Source organism: Hydractinia symbiolongicarpus, chromosome 8 (assembly GCF_029227915.1).
Source record: "Hydractinia symbiolongicarpus strain clone_291-10 chromosome 8, HSymV2.1, whole genome shotgun sequence".
NCBI lineage: Eukaryota > Metazoa > Cnidaria > Hydrozoa > Anthoathecata > Hydractiniidae > Hydractinia > Hydractinia symbiolongicarpus.
In genome coordinates this window covers 8286775-8312250 of record NC_079882.1, presented here as the reverse complement: position 1 = coordinate 8312250, position 25476 = coordinate 8286775, and the positions used below count along the sequence as shown (strand labels likewise).

The 25476-nt window shown below is 33.0% G+C and overlaps 2 protein-coding genes across 2 annotated transcripts in view; one reads left to right on the top strand and one right to left on the bottom strand.

Annotated features, from left to right (window-relative positions):
* The window catches only part of LOC130655800 (regulator of G-protein signaling 7-like), a 17868-nt gene extending 5690 nt beyond the window's left edge, over positions 1–12178 (bottom strand). Inside the window, exon 1 of the mRNA XM_057458600.1 lies at positions 12048–12178. The gene's annotated coding sequence lies outside the window, so the exon portion shown is untranslated. The remainder of the gene's footprint in view (positions 1–12047) is intronic.
* On the top strand, positions 6110–25476 carry LOC130653682 (EF-hand calcium-binding domain-containing protein 6-like). The gene is made up of 29 exons (XM_057456198.1): positions 6110–6271; positions 9189–9271; positions 9371–9519; positions 11655–11759; positions 12061–12181; positions 12324–12542; positions 12867–12941; positions 13023–13183; positions 13610–13676; positions 13904–14004; positions 14609–14684; positions 14834–14929; positions 15204–15262; positions 15343–15444; positions 16022–16109; positions 16746–16984; positions 17306–17521; positions 18086–18236; positions 18551–18630; positions 18741–18896; positions 19746–19947; positions 20424–20528; positions 20849–20998; positions 21176–21274; positions 22789–22876; positions 23069–23156; positions 23758–23911; positions 24705–24806; positions 24901–25476. The coding sequence occupies exons 1-29, from the start codon at positions 6178–6180 to the stop codon at positions 25069–25071; spliced, it is 3597 nt and encodes a 1198-aa protein (XP_057312181.1). The 5' UTR covers positions 6110–6177; the 3' UTR covers positions 25072–25476.

Here is a 25476-nt window from a genome sequence, read left to right as displayed (position 1 = left end):
GCCGTTGGTTTTTGATTTAATTGATGAACTAATACAGTCTTTTTTTGTTTTACAATGGAAGTTATCTATCGTGGAAGCTACAGTGTAATGTTTAATTGTTGTTTGTGTAGTCCACGAAACATGATCGTTATGAGGTCCACGATTGTTAAAAAAATACGCATCGTGGTTCGTGTGTAACATGAAATAAACATGAACCACAATGTTAACAAACCTTTTCACAGTACTGTACAGTACTGTATACCTAGGAAACATTTCCTATTTTTTCCTTATTTATGAATAATGAAAGTAACATTAGCTAAAGTTTTGTATATAAAGATTAAAGTCATTCATTACAAGCACGTTGCATGCACAACACCGTGGTACAAGGCCACCATCGAAAATATGTTTGGTTAGCGTCATTTCTAATTACAAAAGTGAGTCAGTCAGTCAGTCAGTTGGATAAAAATTTTTCCCGAAAAATTACAAAAATACTATATTTCGCAGCCATATTGTGTTATTCGTTTTAAATGTATACCAACTGTATTATTAGCCTCCGTTTTAAGTTTGATTTTTGTCAGTCAACATCGTTCCCATGGTTTTCCCTTGTATTGCTGTATAAATACAAGACAGGAAATATATCACTGAGTAGCTCAGCGCAGTCCCCTATCGAAATAACATTCAGACGTAACAACTGAAATTGGACTGCTGAAAAGGTAAATGGTGGATTTTGTTGCGTGTCAAAGATTGCTCGTGGATTGTTTGGCTTATTTTTTACAAAATTACCAACACTTCGACTTAACTTTCGCCTTTTGAAGTGAGTCGGTCGGCTGACGCTAACCAATTATATATTTGAGGGTGGCCTATGAGCATGATAATTGACTTGTGCTGACTCATTGGAAAATGACGCAGAATTATTGGGTCTTTTCAGTTGAGTTTGGCATTCTAAACTTCAAAATTTTGCCTAAAAAATTTATGAAGAAGTTACTGCGTAAAGCGGTGTCTTTTCCCTCAATTAATAATAGCTAACATGGAAAATGTGGAACTGTATAATTGTTTTCGAAAATATCATAACTTTTGTGAAATAATAGAATGTGAATAAAATCTTAAATGCATGAAGCCCTATATTATTAAAAAAAAAAATTAATAGCTTGCTAAAACCTAACCTAGCTAAATGAGTAGAGTAAACAGGACGGGGTCTTTTCTGGACACCAGCAGAAAAGTTTTAGAGCAACCCCCACACATCATCACACACACACACACACTGAGCTGATTTATGGAAGACCAGGCTTGTGCCTTAATGTCATTCAAAATATATCTGTGTGGTATTAATGGTAGCAAATATAGGTAAGATAAGATAAGTACTTTATTTCATTTCGTTTATCTTCATTTCGCGTTACGTGCTGTTGAAAATTCTAAGAACACGAACACCGGACGCCACCATTTACCATACTTTTTGACATGTCCCTAAACAACACCGTTTGGACGCCCGCCAGTGGTTTGAGTGTATTTTCATGCCGCTACATATGTTTCCATTACATAAGAAATTCTAAATTCTTTTTTAACATTTTTTTTTTAGCCTAAAATACTCTTATTCAGTGTCCTTCCGGTTAAAGTCAAGTATTAAGAATAAAAATGTTTAGGACTGAAAGAAATTTATCATGTTAAGTTATAATACATAGGCAAAGTCTTAGCCTCAACGTTCTTATAACTAGCTTCTTATTAAAAAGACGTGTACACATTAATTCGAAATATTTTGGGTCTGGTTTGAAATAACTTCCGAATTATTTTCAAATTACTTAAGTTTGTCATATTTTGTCAAATAAATTTTGTTTGTCTCAAATATAACATTTCAATAATTTAAACAAAACTGGAGGAGAATAGAACAGAAACAAAGTACAAACCAAAAAAACACATCAACAAACCAAAAAGAACACATCAACAAACCAAAAAGAACACATCAAATAAAAATCAAATAGAGAAGAAACAGAGAACACGGCAGACAAATATTTAACTGTTAAACCTCACACCAATCTTAATGAAACAGAATAATGACACAGTGGTCAACCAAACACAAAGTTTACATTATCGTGGATAAACTTTGACGAAACAAAAAGAGAGAAAAGAAAGTGATAGGAAGAGCGACAAAGTTGTCGTAATACTTATAAAATGTAATTTAAATTAGGGGAATTTTGGCAAAGAAAGAAAAAAAGTAAAAGTGGCTCACTTTTGGTTAGACAACACGGGGGAGAGCTAGTACGGTAATGGTGTCATTTACAGTTATATATTTCTCTACTCTATTTATAAGTTGTCATTGTTACCTTATATGATCAAATATTTAATTTGCTTCAAGTGTCAAAATTATGTTGCAAGATATTCAACACCCAGCTACCTATCTGTGACGAAAGAGATGTTTTATTTCACCGAAATTTGTATTCACAGCGGACGTTGTTCATGTGACGTCCAATGTTCATGTCATGACAAGAAACTTAAAAAAGGATATAACAATTTGAACGTACAACAAACAAGCTAAATATTACTCTGCAGAAGCAATTCTTGTAATGTGATTTAAAATATTTATATTAATATTGAACGAATAAAAAATTTATTGAGGCTCAATTTGGTAAGAAGGGACCTCCTTTAAATTTAAAAACCTTTAAAGGCCAGGCTTTTCTTGTTCCTACGAATTTGGTATAAATTTGCTGAAATATCGTAGTATTGTTCTGTTACTTTCCATTCCGTTCGGTTCTTATTTACAGTTCATATCCAATTTCCTAGTCTTTTTGGTAATTTGTTCATTGATTTAAAAATAACTATTTGTAGCCTATGTTCCGAGAAGTTTTTAATTTAGTATTATTGGTCGTTGCTTTCGTATTTTACTTTATAAGCTTCATTTACAACAGTTGATATAACGTAGTTCTCAGGGTCTTGCCGTATCCGGGGTCAAAAAAGCCAAAAAGGCCCTCAAACATTCATTTAATAGGATTAGGGGGGGGGGGGGGGTGATCAACATCCACAATAACAAGACACATGTTGTTAACAAGAAACAAGTTAAATAAGAAACCTTATAGCTTACAGATCAACCCAAGTTTATGCAACAAGAAAAACTGATATATTATTTTTGAAAACTGTGAAATCAATCAAACTGGGGCACGATGTAAATGCAAAGAGGGTCGGCACTTCGTACTTCGTAACCATATTTGCTAGTTAATTAAAGAAGCACAACCTGGCCGGAAAAAGATTAATAGCATTTTCGTTCCAAGAGCATTGGTATTAAAGATGAAAATACTGGGTACGGGGTTGGTGTATGAGTAGTAAGCAACCAGTAGTTAAAATTATATGCAACTGTAAATACTTAAAAGGTATAAGAAACAGTTCAAACATAAAAATAAAAAAGAACAAAAATAATTTGGTGGCTTTTTGTTTAACATGTAGTCACAACCTCGTCCCCAGGCCCATTTTTCTCTTTCTGACAATCTCGGACGGCGAGAAGAAACGTCTCGGATATCAAAAAAGCGAAAAATTGCCCTGGGAACGAGGTTGATGTAGTCAAATTCATCCGTTTTTTCTATGTGCTATTTGTAGCATATCCATTTTGATAAAAACTTGTTTTGTACGAATCTTTGCTATTAAGTTTTTCCTCCACAGTCTAACAAAGAAAAACAAGCACTTAATTTCCAAAGTTAGCGTGAACATGTTAAAAAAATTCTAGGCACAAGTTTGCTATAAGTTCGTTACTGTATAGCGTATTAAACACCAATTCTGTCTTCTTTCCGTATTCAACAATAAAAACATCAAAAAGATTGCAGCAACAAATACGAGACCAAACTACTTTTTTCAAAAAAACAGCCATCATACTTTTCTCAACCTCAAGTCTTGCTGTTAATTGAAAATAAATTTTTTATGGTTTTTCTATTGTGAAATATCCAATGTGCTTAACAGATACGTCGTTAAAATGCATGTCTCTTCTATGGGTGGGCGTTTGGTAAAATAGCTCTCCGAATAAACGAGAAAAATATTGAAATTTTGCTATCGTTGAAAACATATGGTCAAGATAATAAAAGTTACGTTTGAAAAATATTAGATGTACAAAATTAACCCTTTAGAATATACACTCTTTTTTTAACTTTTCATTAGTTATTTTAGCTAGTTTTGTGGGGTTTAGACCACAAAATAACTAGCTTTTTAAAATTTCAGTTGCAATTGATATCTAAGAACAAGAACTAGACGGTTTACACATGAGTTATGGCGGTTCAACTGTGGGGCTGTTTCTGCCCAATTTCTTGACCTTGGATCTACGTGATTCCAGTCGTCAAGGGTTAATATCAAGCGAATAGATTCTCTCTATTTTCCTTTGAAGCTGTTGGGAATCCTTTTAAACAGAGTAGGGCTATTATTACAGAGAAAACTGGAATTTGTGCACAAATACATGCTTTTCTTAAGTTTTTACCAGAATTTACCCGTCGCTACTTACCATCTTTGGTTCACATACGTAAGTTAAGTAATTCAAATTTTTTAAGACTCGTCAATTCCTTGAAATAGGTGCCAGTATTTTTTCCATAAAACAAAAAATGAGTTTCCAGTATTTCTAGTGAACCTGCGCTTTTTAGAGTGACGTCAAAAGCAAATATTTATGTCAGGGCTTTTAAAAACTAATATTCAAACAATTCACACGCACCTCATCAAAACAGGTCCTATCACGCAGGACTATATAATGCTAATACGAATCACTATTACACGTCGTTACAAAAGTTAAACACATTGACGTCAAACTTGTCTTCAGAGCATCTTTTTTCTCGTTGCATGTTGGCTACATATCAGAAAGCAGACAGAAAGGAGCCTTAAGAACGAGATTGCATTGACGTGATACTGAAAGGAAGTGAAAGTTCATAAGCTCTTAAGAAGAAACGCACATAACAGCAGAAAAAATGTTCCTACTATGCAGTGTGCTATAAGTTTGCGTAAGATATAATAATTAAAATTTCCTCCTAATTGGTATGATACACCACTATCGTTCATACCCAGGCTTTTTTTCTCCTCATGCTAAGATCAAAAGTATATTTTTAGCATGAAACTCTGGAAACTCTGGAAACGAATTATGTTTCTTTTTTGAATTTTAATTATAATATAACAAGTATAAATTAGGCGCTATTATTTTTAACGAAACTTTAACATTAATAATTAGGAACTAAAATCTGTTATTAGTGACAAAAATCTGTTTTCTCAGATAATTTACGTCATACTCGTTTCCAGGACCTCTCGGTCCTTGAGCTGCTATTACGTAACGGAATGCCCCGGGAACGAGGTTTGATTTACGTGCAAACTAAGCTGTAAAAGTGAGGGTACTTTAACCTGCAGCGTTTCAACCCTGAGCCATTCGTTTCTCATAATCGTCTCTGAAGTACTTTATTTTCCCTGTGCACATGTATTTAACTGTGCAAACTAGCCTTGCACAACGGCATAATAAAATAGAGCAAGTTAAAGGCACAAGTATAAGTTCTAAAACTAACAGCACAGTATATAAAAAGACAAGAAAAATATGTACACGCTGGTTAGATGTAAACTTAAAGAACATAAAATCGATATTTTCGATAAATCCACAAGGCTACTTAAATCTTTAAACCACATGTAGTCTGCTTACCTTCCTGGTTACTCTTATTCCTTTATAACAGATGGATGCCGTGAGTACATGGCCGTGGTAGGGGGAGGTGTAATTGGGTAACAGTTTTGCAATTAGAAAATGTCAAAACCATTTTACATTACTACGACCAACAATGGAATTTGTTAACCACTAGGCTCAATTTCAGACCTACTAGTTCTTATAAAAGAAAGTTCATCCCAGATAAAGAAGTAGCCCGAGAAAATCCAGGATAGTGAAAACCAGGCACAAATTTTGTTGAAAATTTGGCATGTGTAAACCGGGCTTACAAGATGCTGTGCTTAAACAAACGAATATAATGCTTCTGTTGCGTTGATAATTGGTAATATTACAGCAATTTACACTTTCATTTTTACATGCAGAAAGTTATAATAACATTGAAAGTGTGGGAGGTCATATTGAGATAATTATTATCGAAACGCATTGTGTGTCGATGTTACAGTTTAATAATTTGATATCGTTGCTAGTGGTTACGTAAAAACAAAAAGGAGAGACAAACTTTTACTTTCAGTTGTCAAAAAAATTGTATAAGAAAAATCTAGATGGCATCAACTATGAATATACATCCACCAGAAGATCTATATAGATCTTTAGTGGTGACACCAATATTAACTTCCACAAGCAGAAGAAGTCCAGGTATTTTTTTACATTTACACGTGATTTTTATAAGAACCTGTTTTATAAAAACGTTGAGGTTAAGATTTGCCAAAAATTAAGAAATACAACCCTATTCCGTTCCCGTCCTGTCGGGGTTTTTTATAACTATTTCTTTCTATACTGAATGGTTATGATACTCACTAAGTTTTTATACTTACATATTAAATAGGTTCCCAAAACTCTTAGAGCCTTCGATATTGGTTATTACTCGAAACTACTTCGAAAAATCTCTATTATGACATTATAAGGATATTATTATTCTTAGAACTTGAAACTGACAACACAATTTATCCCATCAAAGAGAACCTCTTTTTCCAAAACGTTTGACACGTAATTAATCCAATTTCCTGTTTTTTTTATTTTACCCAAAAATCGGATTTTTGGCCGATTTTTGGGTTTTTTTCAGGCGTATTATGTTATGGGTTAACGACTAGTAAAGTCGGAATAACCCGTACAAAAATCCACGGAGTCGACCGTCTTTAACTTACACACTATTTCGTGGACAGACAGATAGAACATGTGTGAATCGATCCTTAACATTAACCATGAGAATAGGATTTATATGTTAGGCGGTTGTCTAGTGTACTTGCATGTCTTCTGTAGCTCAAATGGGAGTTTGAAATGCTATAGGACCCCCTTTGCAGGACCCTCATTGATAACAGTACCATAAGGAACTGAAGAGGCTATCCTAGGTAAATCATAATACTAGTGAAGTACGGGATATCACAGAATAGTTACAAAATGGAGGTCTTAAAGATGAGTGTAACCCACACTTCTTAAAATGAGTTATTCGTTAAATTAGCTAAACGTAATTATGAAGTTTGTTTAGACGTCTCTGCGAGAGGATTTTGTAAAATGAGCTAAATGACATTTTTCGATGTAAGGGTATATGACCCAAGCGCTAAGAGGTATTCAGTCTTTTATCTTAAGCATTGTTACACCAAAAACGAGCAAGAGAAGAAACGTCATAACAACGAACGCATAATACAAGTGGATCAAGGGAGTTTTACATCTCTGTATTTACTGGTGGTATAGGATATGAATGCAAGACATTTTTTTCCTAATTAGCGCAGATGATATCACGGAAGCGTAATTTAAAGAAATCAGTCGTGACGAGTTGGATTATAAAGAAGTGTATTTCACTTTGATACGCTGTATGCGATGAGTCTGAGAGGATCTAAGTCTATCTCGAAGTGTATTTCCATTGACATTAAGATTGAATCCTCTAAACACCAACTTTGAAACCGACGATTTGAAGTAAACGATTATACTCTAACATTTGTATTTCCATATCCATAATATTTGTTTGTGAAATATATTTGATGCTTGAAAAACAAAAACAAACAAAATACGTTTAAATCTTCAAAAACTGCCTTAACTTGTTTTTTCCTTTTTGCTTGAGAATATTCTACCCTACCCAGGTCGAACTTCACTTCTTATTTCACAGATGTTGAAAAAGCCTTAATAAAGTTGTAAGTATCAAGAACTTTAACTAAACTATCTTGACTGTTATTTTGCTTCTGACTTCTTTTTTGTTAATGATCTTCCCAAGTTGCGTTTTACTTCTCTTTTTAGTGTTATGAAAAACTCATTTCTCCTTCTAGTGTTCTATTATATCCTCTGCGGGATTCGAGTTTTAACCTTATAAATAAAGGTAGGGTTACTAGAGAGGCGGGAATACTAAAGAGGTGATATTATTTGAAAGCATAGAAATTAAGTTAGTACTATTTTCAACGGAAAAAATAGCAATTTTTAAAACAGTCACAGAATTGTGATGCATAAAAAAGCATAAAAAGACAAATAAACTTTGGAAAAATTTGTGCATGTATGTATTCGAAATTGTTGTAAAATGATACTTGTACTCTCCTATACGTGATGGAAGTATTGGTAAACGCAGATACGACACGGAGTCAATATAAATTACAGCAATCTCATATTTTCAACATATACCAGAAAGGCGGATATACTGGAGAGAAGGAAATAATGCAGTATATATGATATTCAAAACAAATATGGCACAATTTATATTTGCAGATTGCGACGAATAATTGCAACTACTTCTCATAGTAAAGAATGAATGACGAATTATTTTTTGTTACATTGAATTATTTGCTCGTAGAAAATGTTCTCATTAGAAATACTACAAAAACACAATTTCACAGAAAAAGTACGAAAAGATAAAACATGTCAAAAAAAATTTTTTTTTCTTTAAATTTGTTTAACGCATCATAGTCAGATTTTTAGCACACGCCCAAATAGGAGCAAATTTTAAGTGTTAGATTTGATAACTGCAGCTGGTCATTGATTGTGGTGTTCGTAATTGGTTAAATATGGTAAAGCAAACATTGAAAAAGACGCTTGCGCAAGTTTCCATTTTCGTTAAGAGAATTATTTGTCCGCAATATTTACCAGTTTTTGGCATTTCGCGAAAATTCATTTCCGGATAAATTACTGGGAAACTCGCTATTTATTCTCGGAAAATTTCTTTGATTTACACACCTATAATAATGGATATGCAAATTCTACATTCAGAACTCTTTATTTCATGTCTCCTAAGCAAAAACAGCAATATGAAATATAAATTCTGGACTCTCCAATTTTGCGAAAACAGGTTCCCTTAAAGTAGCTGGTTCTATTCAACATGGTTAAATATGAGCCTGTAATATCATAAGTCGATTGATAAAGCCGTTGCTATGGCCACAAGGAATTCACCGAGCCTTAAAATCCTGCAAAGTATGCAGAAAAACCATATTACAAAAAATAATCTTCCACAAATTCTCTGATAATTCCTGCGTCTAAAACAACCATTTCCACTTATTTCTTGCCATTTTGAAATTTTAGCCAAACTTAGGCCGACGTTAGAAATATAGGAAATAGTTACCCTTTGTGTTTTTAGATAAAATAAAAGAAAAAAGTTGCTTTTATAAACCAACAAATGGAGTGAATATGGAAGAATTAAGTAAAAAGCTACGAGAAAAAGTATGTCTTATTTCTTAACCCAATTCTTCTAATTAATACACAGATGTACAATAATTGCTGTTACCTTTTATCAACTTTATGAGAAAGGTTGTCATTTAGATACTGGAAAACTTCGACCATATTCAGCATACATTTGAATCTTTTGATGTCAATAATAACGGCTACATAGACATATCTGACTTGCAAAGAGTGTTGACAAATTTTTGTTTACCTATTTCAAGAGAATTATTTCTAGCGTGGATGCAAAGGTTAGATTGTATTTTTGTGTCAAACATTACCTTCTGCATGTACTCAGGTCTATTAATCATATACTGTACCACTAACCGTAGAAGACAAAATTCTTTCACCACCCTTCCAAAACTAATAAATGTTTTGGTAATTTTTTTTCTTTTCTTTACTGGTTATTGTGATCCCACATTTTTACTTGTGATAACTCATTTGAACGTCTTATTTTCGGTTAATGTACATCCATTACTAAAGTAATGTCTACTCAACTAGATAACTTAATAGTCTTTTGGGCTAATATTCACTGCAGCTGCGCTGAATTACTGCGTTATGCTTGATAGCTTTCAACTTTGTCCTCATGTCTATTCACAAATTCTTGGACAGTTATCATAACTGTGTAATCTTGGAGGAAATGTTTAATCAGAATGTACATGTTAGAAATTTTACGACGAAGAATAGATCAAATTGCGGTGGTGTGCTATAAAGACCCTCTTTATACAGCGCTGTATAATGCAAAAATGCGGCAGTGTAGGTTTTTGATAGGCCTTTAAGAACTTATTTTGCTAAAAAGTCAAGCAAGTACTGTAACCTATAGTTTTGTACCGATTTTATTAAGTATTCTCTCCTAGTTGGGGAATGTCACTAGCTGCTGCAAAAAACAAGAAGTTGCCAATTTCATCAAATTGGTCATAGGGAACCCCATGATTACCCAATAAGTTTAGTTATGCTTTGAATAACTAACTTTTTACAATAAATTGATCTTGAATAAATATTTATTACAGCTGAAGCGCTTGATTTTTTTATTATTCTTTTATACGTAGTCGTAGAAATATGACAATTTTTTCCATATTCTTTGCGGCACTGTGGTCTTTCACCTAGTGTGTAATTAGCTATAACCCTTCTTTAATAAATTCTCTCGTTTTTACAAAATTTTCAGGTTTTATTCATTATAATAAAATTTGAATGTTTGAACTCCTATTTACTGTAATTGCTGGCTAAATAGTTTTTAAAATGGAAAACACACCAGCACAAAGAAAATTTCTCACTACGCTTCTTGTCGCAGTATTGTCAGCCGGGAGTTACAATAAACAAGCATTTAACCCTATTCGGGCCGGGGGGCGGATTACACCCCCTCCCCTCCTGACGTTTTTTTTAATAACTCCTTATTGCTATGTTATATGGCTATGAAACTTACTGAGTTTCAATATTTATCTATTAGACACCTACATGCCAAATTTTTAGTTCCCATACCTTTCAGAGGCCTTGATATTGGCCATTACTCGAAACTACCCCTAGAAATCTCTATGAAATCCTTATAATGGGGAAAATTTAATAACTCTTGTTAGGATCATCCTTAGAACTTGAAACTTATAAGACAACTTTGTTTTATTAGGAAGAATCATTTTGCATAATTTAGACACGTGATTAATCCGATTTCCTGATTTTTTTCGTATTTCACCCAAAAGTCGGAAAAACCCGGATTTTCGGGCAATTTTTATCAATTTTTTAAGCGATTCACGTAAAAACCGGAAAATATGTTAATCAACTTTTACTTAGCTGTCAGAAACTTTAAACAAAATGCAAAAATTCGCTCCGGAACAAAAGTAATTAAATTTTAGATAGTGGCACTTTCAACCATCTGATGACGTCACAGAAAATGTGCTAACGTAAGCAAAAATTTATTGCTGCTATTTTGATCCTTTTATGACTATAAGTGTGCCAAGTTTGATTCAATTTGAGCAAACCTATGAAAAGTTATTGTAGGGAGGTGGGGGCTGATTCCGCCCCCGGTCATAGTATGTTCAAAAAACCCCGGACCAAATAGGGTTAGGATACACCAAAATACCACCTGTTGGCAAAACTTTAAAAGCAGACATCAAAGCAGGCGACATTAATTAGATTACAGAGCAGCCAACAAATCAAGCAACATAAAGCGAGGTTAAGTAAAATTGTGCTCGGTTGGCATGTACAATTTAATTAGATGTAGTTCAAAAAAAGAAATCGCAGCGTCTATGCATGATATGGTGCCTTAAGAAATATTTGCGTACGATTTTTTACGTTTAAAATTATTTACATGAGATTTTGTAGTCCATTGCCCAACCCACAAGTTAGGCTTAACACATTTCTGCACATTTCGTCAAAAATTTTATTTTTCTAGGCTGGGTTTCAAAGAAACTGATAAAATTCAATATAAACAATTTTTAAGAAAATTTGAATCAACCAGAGATCCTTCTTATGCACTACCGTACAAGAAAAGCCACGTGTAAGTATCCAGCGAAACATTGTAGCCTTAAAATTTCTTGACGTATTCGTGGTTTCAGTAACAGTTGAAACAACATCGATAACAAATAGCCCTTTTGCTTTTTCATGGTAGCTTTGAACCACTATGACAACTTGAAAAAAAAGGCACTGGAAAGGAAGATGTTTTTTCACCTATTTCTTTTTTGCCGTGTAAAACACGAAAGGCGTTGAAAGCTATTTTGATTCAAATTAATGATATAAACGAATACAGTATATGTTAAAGACAAAAACTGACAAATTAAATGCATACTTGTATTTTTTAGGTACAATCCAGTGAGAGGCGACGAAGAACGGTTGGCTCCTGAATCAATCTTTAGTCTAATGAAGAAACTTGTATCTGAACACCATGGTTCATTAAAATCTTCATTTCTAAAGCTTGACGATGTATATTACTTTAAAATATTTTTTTTGTTTATTTTCATTTTTTCTTTGTTTTTTTTTCTTCTTTTCTACTTCTTAATCCATAATTCCTTCCCACGATAATTCTATTATTATTAAACATATCGCATATCTTTTATGTACCTAGAACAAAGATGGCTGTCTGAATTGGAAAGAATTTCGCAAAGTTTTATCAAATTTCCCAACAACAATAACTGACGCGCAGTTTATCGAGTTGATGAAAATTATTGATCCTAAAAAGAAGAAAACGATATCATATCATGAATTTTTAAATATGTTTGAGGAGTGTGAAACTGAGGTAACAATTTTGTGGGGAAGATGGGGGGGGGGGGGGTGGATTGGGTTGGCGTCTTACAGGAAACAATAGACCGGACTTGGCACTTGGCCTTTTTTGTATGTACTTTTTTAAAGCGCATTACAAAAATATCTGAGTATCTCATTTTAGAGCTACATACATTTAATGAAAGTTGTTATTTATATATGAATCACATCATAAAAGAAAGTGTTTGCGGATAACACTCTTTTGTAGGGAAAAACTTTTTACGAATTTTTTATTTAGTTCTGACTTCTTCAAATATCGCAAAAACCTCAAAAGTTTCTTCCGCAATCACTTTTTTCCCCTAAAGTATGTGAAATCTCTTACATAAAATAAACTGGCTTTTTATTGCAGGAAGGCCATCCATGGTTGCGTGGGTCACATGTGCCAAAGCATTCACTGCCGCCGCCAGCTTTAAATCAGTCTACAGTATGTGTTAAATTGATGTAACCAAATATCCTATTTTTTCTCTCGCAGCATTCGCGTTTAAAGAGAAATACCACTATTTAGGTTCAGAAGTTAATTCGGGATAAGATCCAAGACAATTGGGGTACCTTCACAAAGGCCTACACAACAATTGATTTGGATCAAGATGGTTTTATATCAAAGAAGGAACTTGCCGTCTTGCTGAACAAATATACCTTACCCATTACAAACGAGCATTTTGACAGGTAAGACTCGAACCTAACTTACGACTCTCACCTCCGTCATCCTCAAAGGTAATTCAAGCATTTTCACACAATTGATAAGCCGCTACTACGCACGATGTTACTCGACGAAAAGGTTTTTTCTTTACAAGAAATGTAGCAAACTTTGTTTAACTTTTATTGCATTTCGCGCGTAATTAAAATAATTGTCCAATCAAATCTCTTTTGACTTATTTATTTTGAAATATACTTACCACGACTTCGCGCACGCTTGGAAATCAACAAAAGTTGTTCGAATTCTCTCTTAGCACAAATCACCCTTCACCGGGGTGCTTTTTTCTTGTCCGTATGCAGAAATAATAAAATATGTTTGACGGTGCTAGGTAGAATTTTCATGCACAGATTATTATATCAATAAACCTGTATTTTTTCTTACTGTTTATTTTGCAGAATGTGGGAAAAGTGCGATGAAAATCACGATGGTAAAATTCAATTCAGTGAATTTATGAACAAATTGGTAAATTTTGCGTCTAATTTTAGAACTAAGTTTGACCGACCTAAGTTTGACCTCCCAATCGTAAAGGAGTTAAGCATTTTTTGTGGTTAAAAAACTTGAATAATTTTAAAGCATGAAAGATAAATTTTGCCCTTTAAAATATGCAATCAGAGAAAATAAAATATACCTTAATAATAAGTATTTTTTTCGCAAATTCAGATAATTTTAAATTGCATTCATTTGTTCAGGGAGTGAACATTCACGCTAACGATTTGGATGGCTTCAGTAAGAGAATTCACGACGAAAGCGACATGAAAATAAAAAGCAGTTTAAAATATCAGAAAGAAAGGTAATTGCGCGCTTTTTTTCAGTAAGATTTGGATAGGTGCGCATCATAACAAATATTTTTGTCCCCATTAGTTTTCAAGGGCAAGCTACCGTTAGAACGTATTATTATATTTTCAACAAATATTTGTATCATGAGCAATGCATGTTTTTTATATTCTTATAGTTGTTCAATTTATTCTATCTGGAATGAACGAAAAGTATTTAGCTCCAGTTTCTCCAATCTATATTTTTCATTTACCTGCCTTGAGTTTAAAAACGTAAAGATATCCTCAAGTTCCTGTAAAAATTGAGTTTAGTTATTTAGTGGCGTTCAGATGCGTGATCATCTGCTCGAAAAATAGCTACCTCGAAAGAAATATCTGCAACAAGTATATTTTTTCTCTAAAATATACATTATTTGAGGAAATCAAATATAATATTTATTCATTCGTCAGCTTTATGCGCATCCACTAAATTGAAATTTCGCGAAAATTTCATAAATTTAACATAACATAACATCGCATCAAAACAGTTCTAATGGCAGCTAAACTGTCCCTTTCTTTAAGAAGAAATTGATAGAATTTTAATCAATATAATTCTCAAGTGAAAACTTACTTATTTTAAAGGTCACGCCAAGAAACATTGAATCAACAACTTTTTGCTTCTTCAATAACTATTCAACAAGTATTTGAGCACATTAAGGTATGTTATTATGGTTAACTCCTAACTCAACTTGTTTAAAAACATTTCGATTCTTTAAGGTATGTCTACTGATGTTTTGATATCAAGCACAATTCGAAGCAGTGTTAATGCTTTGTAAATCAAACATTTTCCATGACTTCTCTTTTTAGAATTTTGTTTTACAAAGATCTTCAAGTTTTCGGAAAACCTTTCTAAAGGTTGATGAAGATCTTGACGGGAAAATATCCAAGAAAGAATTTCGAAGGGTGAGATATTGGCAATTCTTTTTAAATTCACAGTTCGGTTTATTATATGGATATGTTTTAATGGTACTGCAAAAAGAAAAGTGTTTCTAATTTTCCATTTTAAGCACCCCTTGCCTTCCGCTCTCTGCTAGCTTCCCCAAAGAAAGAAAGAATACATATTCATCGCCTTCCTAGGGTACACAATATTAAGCATATTTATTTAAACTATATTTGATATTGGGAATCTGTTTCCATTTACTTGTTTCCATCTTAAATAATAATTTCGTTATTATAGCTTTTAACACACCTAGAATTGTATCTGGATGAAGAAAGTTTTACATCATTACTCTCGCGGTTGGATATTATTCGTTTTATATTTATACTGCAGAAAACAATTTTAGTACCTTAAAAATAATTAAAAATTTCCCTTTTAGATTTAATTTTGTGAAGGGCAAATTATCTTATATTGACTTTTTGAGCGTGTTTCAAGAACCAGAGTTATGCAATCTACAACTAATCAAAAAGTCAAATCATAGGTAAGTATATCGTAGGAACGATTAACACATTTGCTCTCGCTTTTTGATATGTATTGTTCTCCAAAATGCCTGTAACGAGAATTGAACGGACCAGTCATTTAAAGCGAATAGAGAGTGGAATTCAAAAATGCTGGATTAAACCTAACCTTGTTTGAATTTTTTTTTAAACCAGAGTATTGAAAGCGTATATTTTTATATTTTACTTATGACCAGAAAAAAAAATTGTGGGAAAAAAATAGTTGCCTAAGATTAGATGTATTTTAAGCAAGTTGGGAACGTGAGCAGGTATATTAATGTCGACGTATACATCAATCTCGTTTCGTTTTGGATGTGCGTGCTGGCGCGACATATCAGAAAGCGAAAAAATGCTCTGAGGAAGACATTGCGTATACATAAAGATATAGCAAATGTATACCATATTTATAATTCGCTGTACATAAACCAATACATGTAATGTAAATGACAGACCCTATGTACTGTCAGACTTTTACCATCAGAATGTTTCAAAGATTAGTAATTTTGACATTGTGAAAAACAACAAAGCTGTGGTAAAAACTTTAAACTCTATATTTTCCAGGTACAACGAGCCTATTGAAGCAACTCAATCAAAAACAGCTGAAGAAGCTCTTGCTCTGTTGAGAAAGAAAATGGAAGAAGAGTCAGCGGTAACTACAATGTTACTTCTACTAAGATTTAACATTATCTTAAACATATTTTTTATATTATTTTCACCAAAGTGCCTAAAAGTTAGCTGCATTTACTATGAAAAATTATACATTATTTTTTTCAGTCCTATTGAATACACAAATAATGGAAATAACACAGTAACGTTATTGTGACTATAATCTTAAATTATTGAAACAAAAAAGGTATTTACAGTGAAAAATTTTAAGGGAATTACATGAGGATTATTCGCAAATGCCGTCAACCGTTAGGTGAGGCGGGGTGAGGGCTAAAGTTGATGTTGGTTGACGGGGGTGGTGGGGAGGTGACAACCGTTGACGTCAGCCTTTTCAATATTCTATGTTTCTTAACTAAACAAAAATTTCTTATGAAAATGTCTACACTGAATGTGATCAGTACCGTGTGGAAATACTTCCATATTCCATATACTTCCATATCAGTGTCTTTCTAAAAGATGACGCCAACTTACGGGGAGGGGGTAAAGCGACGCATGTTTATGACGACGGATGTTGTAAACAAAATGGAAAAAAAATTAACCTGATTCTTTATACATTGCTTTTTTTTCGTAATTTAAAATGTGAGATTTAAAATGTGTGAAAAATATTTTCTACATGCAGACATTGAGGCAAGCATTCAAACGAGCTGATTTTAATAACGATTTTCGAATTACACGATCAGAATTTCGAAGGTTGCTGGAAGAATTCATGATGCCTTTGAACAGGGAACAATTTGGTTTATTAATGGAAGTGTTAGGCGTCAAAGAAGGTGACAAAATCAATTACAATACGTTTCTTGAAAAATTTGAAAGGCAAGAGGATTTAAAAGTTGGACACCCTTGGTTGTTTACAAATCACAGGTACCTTTATTTAGCTTCTGGCAATTCTTTGTTTGTTAGAATGTGCATATGTAAATCTTTACATTAGATCTTTACATTGTTTTTGATGGCCTATGGCCTATGTCTCACAAATCTTGAGAGAAATGATTGGTTATCTCGAAATTATTTTCCTAGATATAGGCCAGCCAGCTCGCCTCTATATGAAGACCTTATACTCATATGAATAAGAAGAATATTAGAAACTGGTTACATCAAGGAGAATTAACCTAAAACTTGTAACCCAACTATAAATAAAGCATTCTCAAATACACATATACCATATTCGCTGCTCTGTTTTTCTAGATTTAACGACAGCCGAGCACCTGAAAATATATCTGCTGACAAAGCATTCCGTTTGTTAGCTGAGAAGGCAACGGATCAATGGAAAGACTTGGCTACTGCGTATCGAACTTTTGATCGTGATCAAAATACGTATATAAATAAAAAAGAATTAAAGAGAATACTGCGAACATTTAATATACCGGTAGACGATACAGAGTTTACAAAACTGTGGAAAAGGTAGGTACTTTGGATAACGTTCTCATAAATGAAGAGACAAGTTTAGTGTTCTATCGACTCTACTGTGTATACAATTGCCACTCAATATGTGAAAAAAACCGGATAAGTGGAACTAAGTGAAACCATTTTCGTTAGTCCTTTAGATTTGCCATATTAAACTTTCCTAATTTCTTTGGATAAGTAAACATTTGGTAAAGTGGAACTATATATCTGTTCACTTAAGCCAAATAACACCCTCGCAACTGGAACGTTTTCCGATTTTTAAAACAAGTTCTGAAATTCCAATGCTCAAACGTGTTTTTTTTTTACATTCGAATCACACCCGTTGTGACACATTGCACCTAAGTTTCTTTCTAAGTGACTACATAAAGAAACTCTCATAAAATAAACTTGCTTAAACTTATTCCACCCCATCTGGAACCTTTGGCACCTGTATTTGAGGGCTTCTAATATTTTTTTCCAGAACTGCGTTTTTTTGACGAAATTATTTTGAAACATCTTCACTAGATACATAAGTAGATATACTCTGTAAATAAATTAATCCCATGAATGAAACACATTTAGGTTCGATACAGACAAAAACAATCGTATAGATCACAAAGAATTTCTTCACAAACTTGGTTCAGAATTGGCACCTGGAGACGGCGAAGGATTTAGTTCGAAAATTGTCGATGACAATATTCTTCAAATTAAAATGCAAGAGGAGAGACAAAAGGTAGTGGAAAATCTTTGTATGTATGTATACAGCGTGTACTTAAAATTCATTTTGGGAAAATTTCTAAGAAGTTTCAGTTTAGAATCAATCTTGTTTTCGCTGTTTTAACTTGCGATCTATACGCAGTTAAAAAGATAGATATGATAAGAAATTTAGATAAATACTTAAAATGATTATTAGTTTGAATTGTGATGATGCAATGTTTTTTGCAGTACATACACATATCCAAGATAGCCCTAACAATGTAATGTTAGATTTATTCTAGTAGGTAACAAAAGGTTACTGGCTATAGTTTCATCTGTATTCTCTTTTAGTCAATGAACAATGCAGCTTTGAAAAACCAAGTTCAAATAAACAAGTTTATGGATGCAATAGAAGTTGAAAATAGATTAAGGTAATTCTCTTTTCCTTAAATTCCTATTTGTCAGCCAGTATCATGAAGCGCGAGTTTCTAGTAGTTATATTAAAATGTTTTTAAATTTATCGCTAATTGTTATGCCATAGAGACAAATTTCGTGATGGATACGAGAATTTGCGAAAAGCGTTTCGTGATTGCGACGCTAATAACGATGGTTTCCTGTCGAAAGCGGAATTTCAAAAGGTCTTACAGCATTGCCATTACTATATGGAAAATAACGAACTTGAAAAATTGTTAAGAAGGTATGCTTTATTGGTACACATATTTTCCATGATGGCATAAAACGTATTTTATTTTTTATGATGCTATTACTACTTTCCCAGAATCGAGTGGATATTATTAAAGTACCGTGAAAATTACAAATTAACGCGAATAACAAAAGTTGTTTCTAATTGCGATGTAATTACGCAAAACGAAAGAAAGTTGAATCTTAAAAGGTTGTGTAGAAAGCGAACATAAAAAAAAAGATTTTAATTTCATCATAAATCTAGTATTTTCTGATTTTTAGTTATAACTGGGAATTTGAAATAGTAAGGTAGGGGGAAATTAGGTTGAGTATAAGCAAACGAACTTTTTGTAACAAGAATACTAACTACGATTTTTGAGTGTTTTTTTTTATTGTTCTTTACTCATGTGATGTCGGAAAATCCTTATCTTCTTGGTGCTTTAAGAAAATGGTTGCACTCACCTTAACAAGTATAAGTAATTTACGGACTCTTTAAAAAGTAGAATGTGACCGCTGACTTTATGCTTATGAGACCGATTTTAATTTTGGAGTTTGTTCTAAAAAAATAATTTATATTTAATACTTATTTGAATTAGAGATTTGCTCAGAGACATTCGTTTAAGTCTAAACTCTCGCATAACAGAAACTCAATTTGATATCCTTGAAGAAAGCTTAGTTAACTAGCTTATAACATTTACAAAAAACACGTGGTAAAAAATTCTCCCCAGACCCCTTAAATTTCCTTAACTGATGCACTATTTAAACGCTGTCTAACAAAAGATACTTTTTATGATGTTTTTAAGATACTTAGAAATTTCAGAATTATAGAAGTTCTTGACAGATAAATTTTATTGCTTTTACATAGGATTGGGCTTTCTTACAATGACAAAATTTCATACAGAGCATTCCTGAGAGCTTTTGAATGTAGCACAACAAGTTATCTCTCCAAATCTGGCCGTGATTTATCCAACCCGTCTGTTGTAATGAACGCAGTCGGCATGGACATGGCGGATGTTATTCGAACTTTAAAGAAGCGTATTATCAATAAAATTTCTGCCATCTATAAGGTAGGAGACTCGATAGCTATATTCTTTGGAACTTCCATATTTCATAAAATCCAAAACATATGATATCATTTTAGTTTATGGTTGTTTATAATCTTATTTTTCGAACAAATAGAGAGATAATGAAATCATTTCTAACCGATAATTAACGGTCTCTTTATCTTGAATTGTTGTTACTATACGGAAGAGATTCGCAGGTCATACGCCTGATATGTCTGTTTTTCTAAAATTGCACGTGTGTACATGTTTTAACTCAAAATCTTAAAAATAGACATTTTTGGAAGACGTCATCGTCCATATTGGAACTAGTAATCATATCTTTAACGATTCTTTAAAATACCACAAAATTCCTCGAGGCATTAAGTTTTCTGTTCCTTTGACGCACATACTAAAAAGTCACAGATTTTAAAACGGTTGAGCGTCGACAGTAATTAAGTCGTATGCAACAACCTACGCCACTGTCTATTATTTCCATATAGGCGATGAAATCATTTGATAAATTTGATGATGGTATCATTCAGATAACGCAACTACACAGTGTAATCAACACTTTTTGCTTAAAAACCACACAAGAACAATTTCAGGTAATCAAATGTGTAGGTTGGTCAATTGCAGTACAATCTGTTGGACCATTAAAAAAGGTCGTCATGTTATTTTAGGGGTGGTCTATTCGAATTAATACCAGTTGATTTGTAGCAAACTGGTTTGCCTATAAAAAGATCACGTATTCAATCTGTCGTGTTTTTGTTTTTTTTAGAAATCATTTTTGATCAGTTGGAAGCGCAATTATAATATGAAATACATTCTGTTTTACAAAAATAATAAATAACCCACCTGCAACACCTACCCCCGTGATCGCAGTTTCGTTAACATTCTAATAATTCTTATTTCACCTATCAATTAGGAATTTTTGGGAGTTTGTAACATACCGAATGATGAATATTTGTCATACAAAGAGTTTTTAGCATCTGTCCAACAACCAGGCGTGGGCCCTAAGGAAGGGCGTTGTAGTATTTTGAAGAAATCAAATACAAGGATTAACTCTCCATGTCAGGTAATTATTGTTAACGTGTGTTTCTTATTCGTCAATGTTTCGCGCTGTGTTCTGAAACTGAACTCTTTTATTGTATTTTTATAATTTCATTAAACTCCATAATTTGATGAGGTTAAGAGGCAACAGGAGTATATTTTGATAATATTGTCATGTTTTTTTGTCTGTTCTTTAATCTAGACTCCACAACACGAAATTCAAATGAATGTCGAGTTTGACATTAGCAAAGAGGAAACAAACAGACGCACATACAGTCCTTTGAGTATCCTTGAGGAGAAGGTAGATATTAGAACAACTTCATAGCTTTTTTTATTACATTTCAGATTTAAAAAACAGTTTCATAAATTCACATCTATATTATAATGCCCGTATACGTCTGTCCATCCGTCCGTATGTCTGTCACGCAAAATGGTAGCTTAGCTGCGACGGGCGAACCCGTGGATTTTTCCACGGGCTAACAACTAGTATTAAATATTTTCAGAACACGATAATACTTGAGCAGAGGTGGATAAAATAGTATATAGCTATGGAGATACGTAAATACTATTTTCATTAAATATACTGTTAATAAGCGAGGTCGTGACAGTGCATATTTTAATGTTTGGTTAACTGGGTGATTTACCATGTAATGCGCCAGAAAATAGACACTACTTTGATTTTAATTATTTTCAAAATGATGTGGGAATATCTGACCCTGAGCGTAGTGCATAGCTGTGGCTGGCTTAAGCATCCATTTAAAGTGAAATCTTCGAAAAATCGTGTTTACCTAAATTATTTCCGTTTTTTCACTTTAATGACTGCGTGGTGAACAGGATAGATTGGCAGTTCTAAATCCTAACCCCAAACCAAAGCCTGACTCTAACTCGTCCTTTTTTAACAAGAAAAAGATATATGACTACTATTTTAAACAAGACGTATAGCACAAATTGACCGTGGTGCCACAGCATTGACCAAAATGAAATCTAATTCACGAAATTCAAAAACATGAAACTGAAAAAAGGACATTTTGCAAACAATGATTGAAGTATTGATTTTTGTTGCTAAATTTTTTGTTACTTGTCGTGTTGCTTAGAGGACAAGCCATGCTTGTAGGTAAAAGGGAAACGTGGCTAAATAATAACGATACTGCCCACTTAGTAATAGCATTTAAACTTTCCCTCAACTCTTTGTATCGTGACCGCCTTCTTAATTATAACTGTTTCATCATGTAAGTGTAATGAAAAAAATAATTTATTATCCTCGTGATGACTGATAACTTACAAGGAAGATAAATGATCTACCAGTTACGGACACGTGTCTTACAGAACATGACATCACCTATAAAGATTTTGCATCTTTTAAATCTATCGAAATTTACAAGGTTAGTCACACTTTAAGTTTGAGCGCGAATGAGAGTAAATTAGCAAGTAAAAAGAATAGATTTTATTAATCTTGTATGACATTTGATTTTCAAAAAACATATTTTTAATTTTCTGAAGTTATTACTATAATATTCACAACATCACCAGGACCAGTCAATGAGGTCATAAAGACTTTCTTTTTATAAAAAAGTCTCGTGCTATCAGGGTGTAGCAGGACGACGGTCCCTCCCCGTACGCTTCTTTAAATTTAAAAAGAAGGCTTGCTTATAAAAGCTTCACGCTAGAAACTTAAGAGTAATTTCTGTGACGCAAAATATCCACTCCCCAAGGTGTATTAACTAAATTTCATAAAATTAAAACTTTTAATGTTGTATATTTGAAGATGTAAAAAATGTTTTTCCATAAAAGGAACATTTAATCTACTGCATTTAGATCACATCACAACGACAAATCTTGTCCAAGCTTCTTAAATATGCTGATAAAATGAATCAATATACAGTGACAATAGATGTACTGCAAAGTAAGTACAACAGTGAGTTATCCAGTCAGAGAGAATTCTTTTAATGGCTAAAAGTACTTACAACTTTTCAAGCTTAAATTTCTAGTTACTTACGTATCACTTTCCTAAAAATTCATTCATTCATTCATTTATTCTCTTATCCTTTGATTGTATTGTTTTGATTTATCTCCTTTTATCTACCTTTGTTTTCAGGTCTGTTAGAAAAATGCGATGTACACATCAGTATGAATCAATTGTATTCGTTGTTATTGAAATTCAACATTAAAATCACTTCTAACAGGTAAAAGTGATAATTCACAGCCCACAAACAAGCGTGATAATGCACAGTTTGATTGGAAATGAAATCTGATTAACCAACTGAGTTACAATCTAATCTGTTTTTTAGCTAAGAACTACACCTAGTTTTCAAATTAAAAAGTTATTTTCGTCCATAGATGATTTATCTTTTGTTGCAGCATGTAGACGCCCTTGGAACGAAGTTATATATGCAAAAACTATATCATTCAAATTGAAAATGCTAGGAAATGCTACGTTAAACAACATGTAAATGCTAGGGTCACATGACTAGCTATCTAAGTACATCTTTAAGATCTTTTTTCTCAACTTCATTAAACCAACTACTTTTCTATAACTACTGTGACCTAAGAATTCTGTTTTTGTCTTCCTAGCTATAACCTAAGTGGCTAGCTATAACTTAATAATTTTATCTGTATGATATAGGAGACAAGCTATACAGCGGATTTTAATTAAAAGAAAAAATGTATTAGATGCACACAATTATATGTGAAAATGAATAACGTCAAATTTCAGGCTTTAAAATGAGTAAATGGTTATTTAGGTGTTTTTTAGAAAGCTTTTTATCTTTTCGAATTGTTTTCTAGAATATCTTATGTGGAGTTTCTCCAAAAAGTTACTGGCGTTTTCTGCTTACCATCTCCTACACCGGATCTGTCAAAAAATGTCTCTCCAACACAAAAATTTGCAAAAACATCTTCAAGTTCCGATGAAAGCACAAGTCCACAGAATTCAAGAATGGTAGCTATTTAAACAATTTTTCTGTTCAATTTTGTTCGATTTTTTTTAGGGTGACCCTCTCTGCTTCTTTTTATAGTTTTTTCTTCCACTTATAACAGGGGGCTTAATTTTCTCTAGGGCTTTTTGCCTATTTGACATCGAGTTCGTCAAGTAAGCGGCTAAGTAGTGGTTCGACATAAGGAAACAAACATTGGGGAGAAGTTGTAGAATAAAGTTGCAGGTGCATGTGATTCATATGCATGTGTTTATTTCATATGACAAATTTCTGAACACATTTCCTTCAATTATTTCCATTAGTTTAACCCGTTCTTCAAGGTTGCTGACCCATGAGAAAGAATTTCTACTTAGCAAAAAATCGAATGCTCGTGACCCGGCCCAATTAGAAAAATGGCTTTGAATTCGATATAAGCAGTAGACCACGGGTGTAATCTAAAAAATCCATAACGAGAGATTTGAGGGTTGGTTTACAGAATTTTTTTTACCCACGTTGCAAACAACCTGGGAAACTTTTACAGCATTGTATAAATCGTGTTGTTGTTGTTGTCACTGTTGTTATTGTTGTTGTTTTGGTTGTTTTGGTTGTTGCTGTTGTTGTTGTTTTTTTGCAAAATCTCTACGCCTACAACTCATTTAAGTCGCATTGATCAGATCATTTAAGAAAGAAAGGGCATGCACTTTTAATTTAATTAAAAGGTTAGTTAGGAATTTCGGAATGTTAATCAGATTGCACTGCTATACCCCAACGTGTTTACCACTTTAATAGTTGATCATTCTTTTGTTTTTTTCATGTTAGGAAAGAAAAAATTTCACAGGAAATTCTCAGCTGGATGCCGTGTTGATTAAAATACAAGCGAAAATCAGCAAAAATTTGAAACCAATGCAAAGGGAATTCAGGGTAGGATAATTCTCACTCCTTTGATTAATTTTTTTCAATGACTGGAAACATTTATCATTCCTTACGTAACATAACCAATATGTTGTTGTTTCAGGCAATGGATAAAATTGGGTCAGGATCATGTTCCTTGCTCACCTTTCGCAACGTCCTGCAAAAGTATAAGATTGCACTTTCAAGCGAGGACATATATCAACTCTTTTCAAATTTTGATAACACGTTGTCTGGTAACATACCTTACATGAATTTCTTATCTTATTTTGCATAGCGAGGAAGCTTTTGTTTTTAATTAAATTTTTGTATAAACAACCGCATGTAAATGTCAAACAACTAAATATAAACGAAGCAGATATGCCCTAAAACTGTAGATTGTCTTGTGAATTCCTTAAAATCTGGCTTGTTGACTGCTTTTCTAATTGATTATCTTTTATGTGTTCTACTCTAACAGTGCCACAAGCTAAGATTTTTATGTTTGATTAATAAGAAATTGAAAAGGTTTGGATAGAAAAAGGGCTGTCACATCGACAAATAATGCACAAGATTGTCTTGCTGAAAATAAGCATCGGTTATATCACCGTTGATTCCATTATAAATATTAAAGATGTAAATATTTTTTAATTAAATCTTTTATTGTATAGATTGCCAATGATAATATATTAATTGTGTTGTAATA

Coding starts and splice junctions, on each gene's coding strand:
- LOC130653682 (XM_057456198.1), top strand. CDS start 6,178: ATGGCATCAACTATGAATATACATCCACCAGAAGATCTATATAGATCT. Junction 16,985..17,305: donor TGGTTGTTTACAAATCACAG/GTACCTTTATTT, acceptor CTGTTTTTCTAG/ATTTAACGACAGCCGAGCAC. Junction 23,912..24,704: donor GTCCACAGAATTCAAGAATG/GTAGCTATTTAA, acceptor TTTTCATGTTAG/GAAAGAAAAAATTTCACAGG.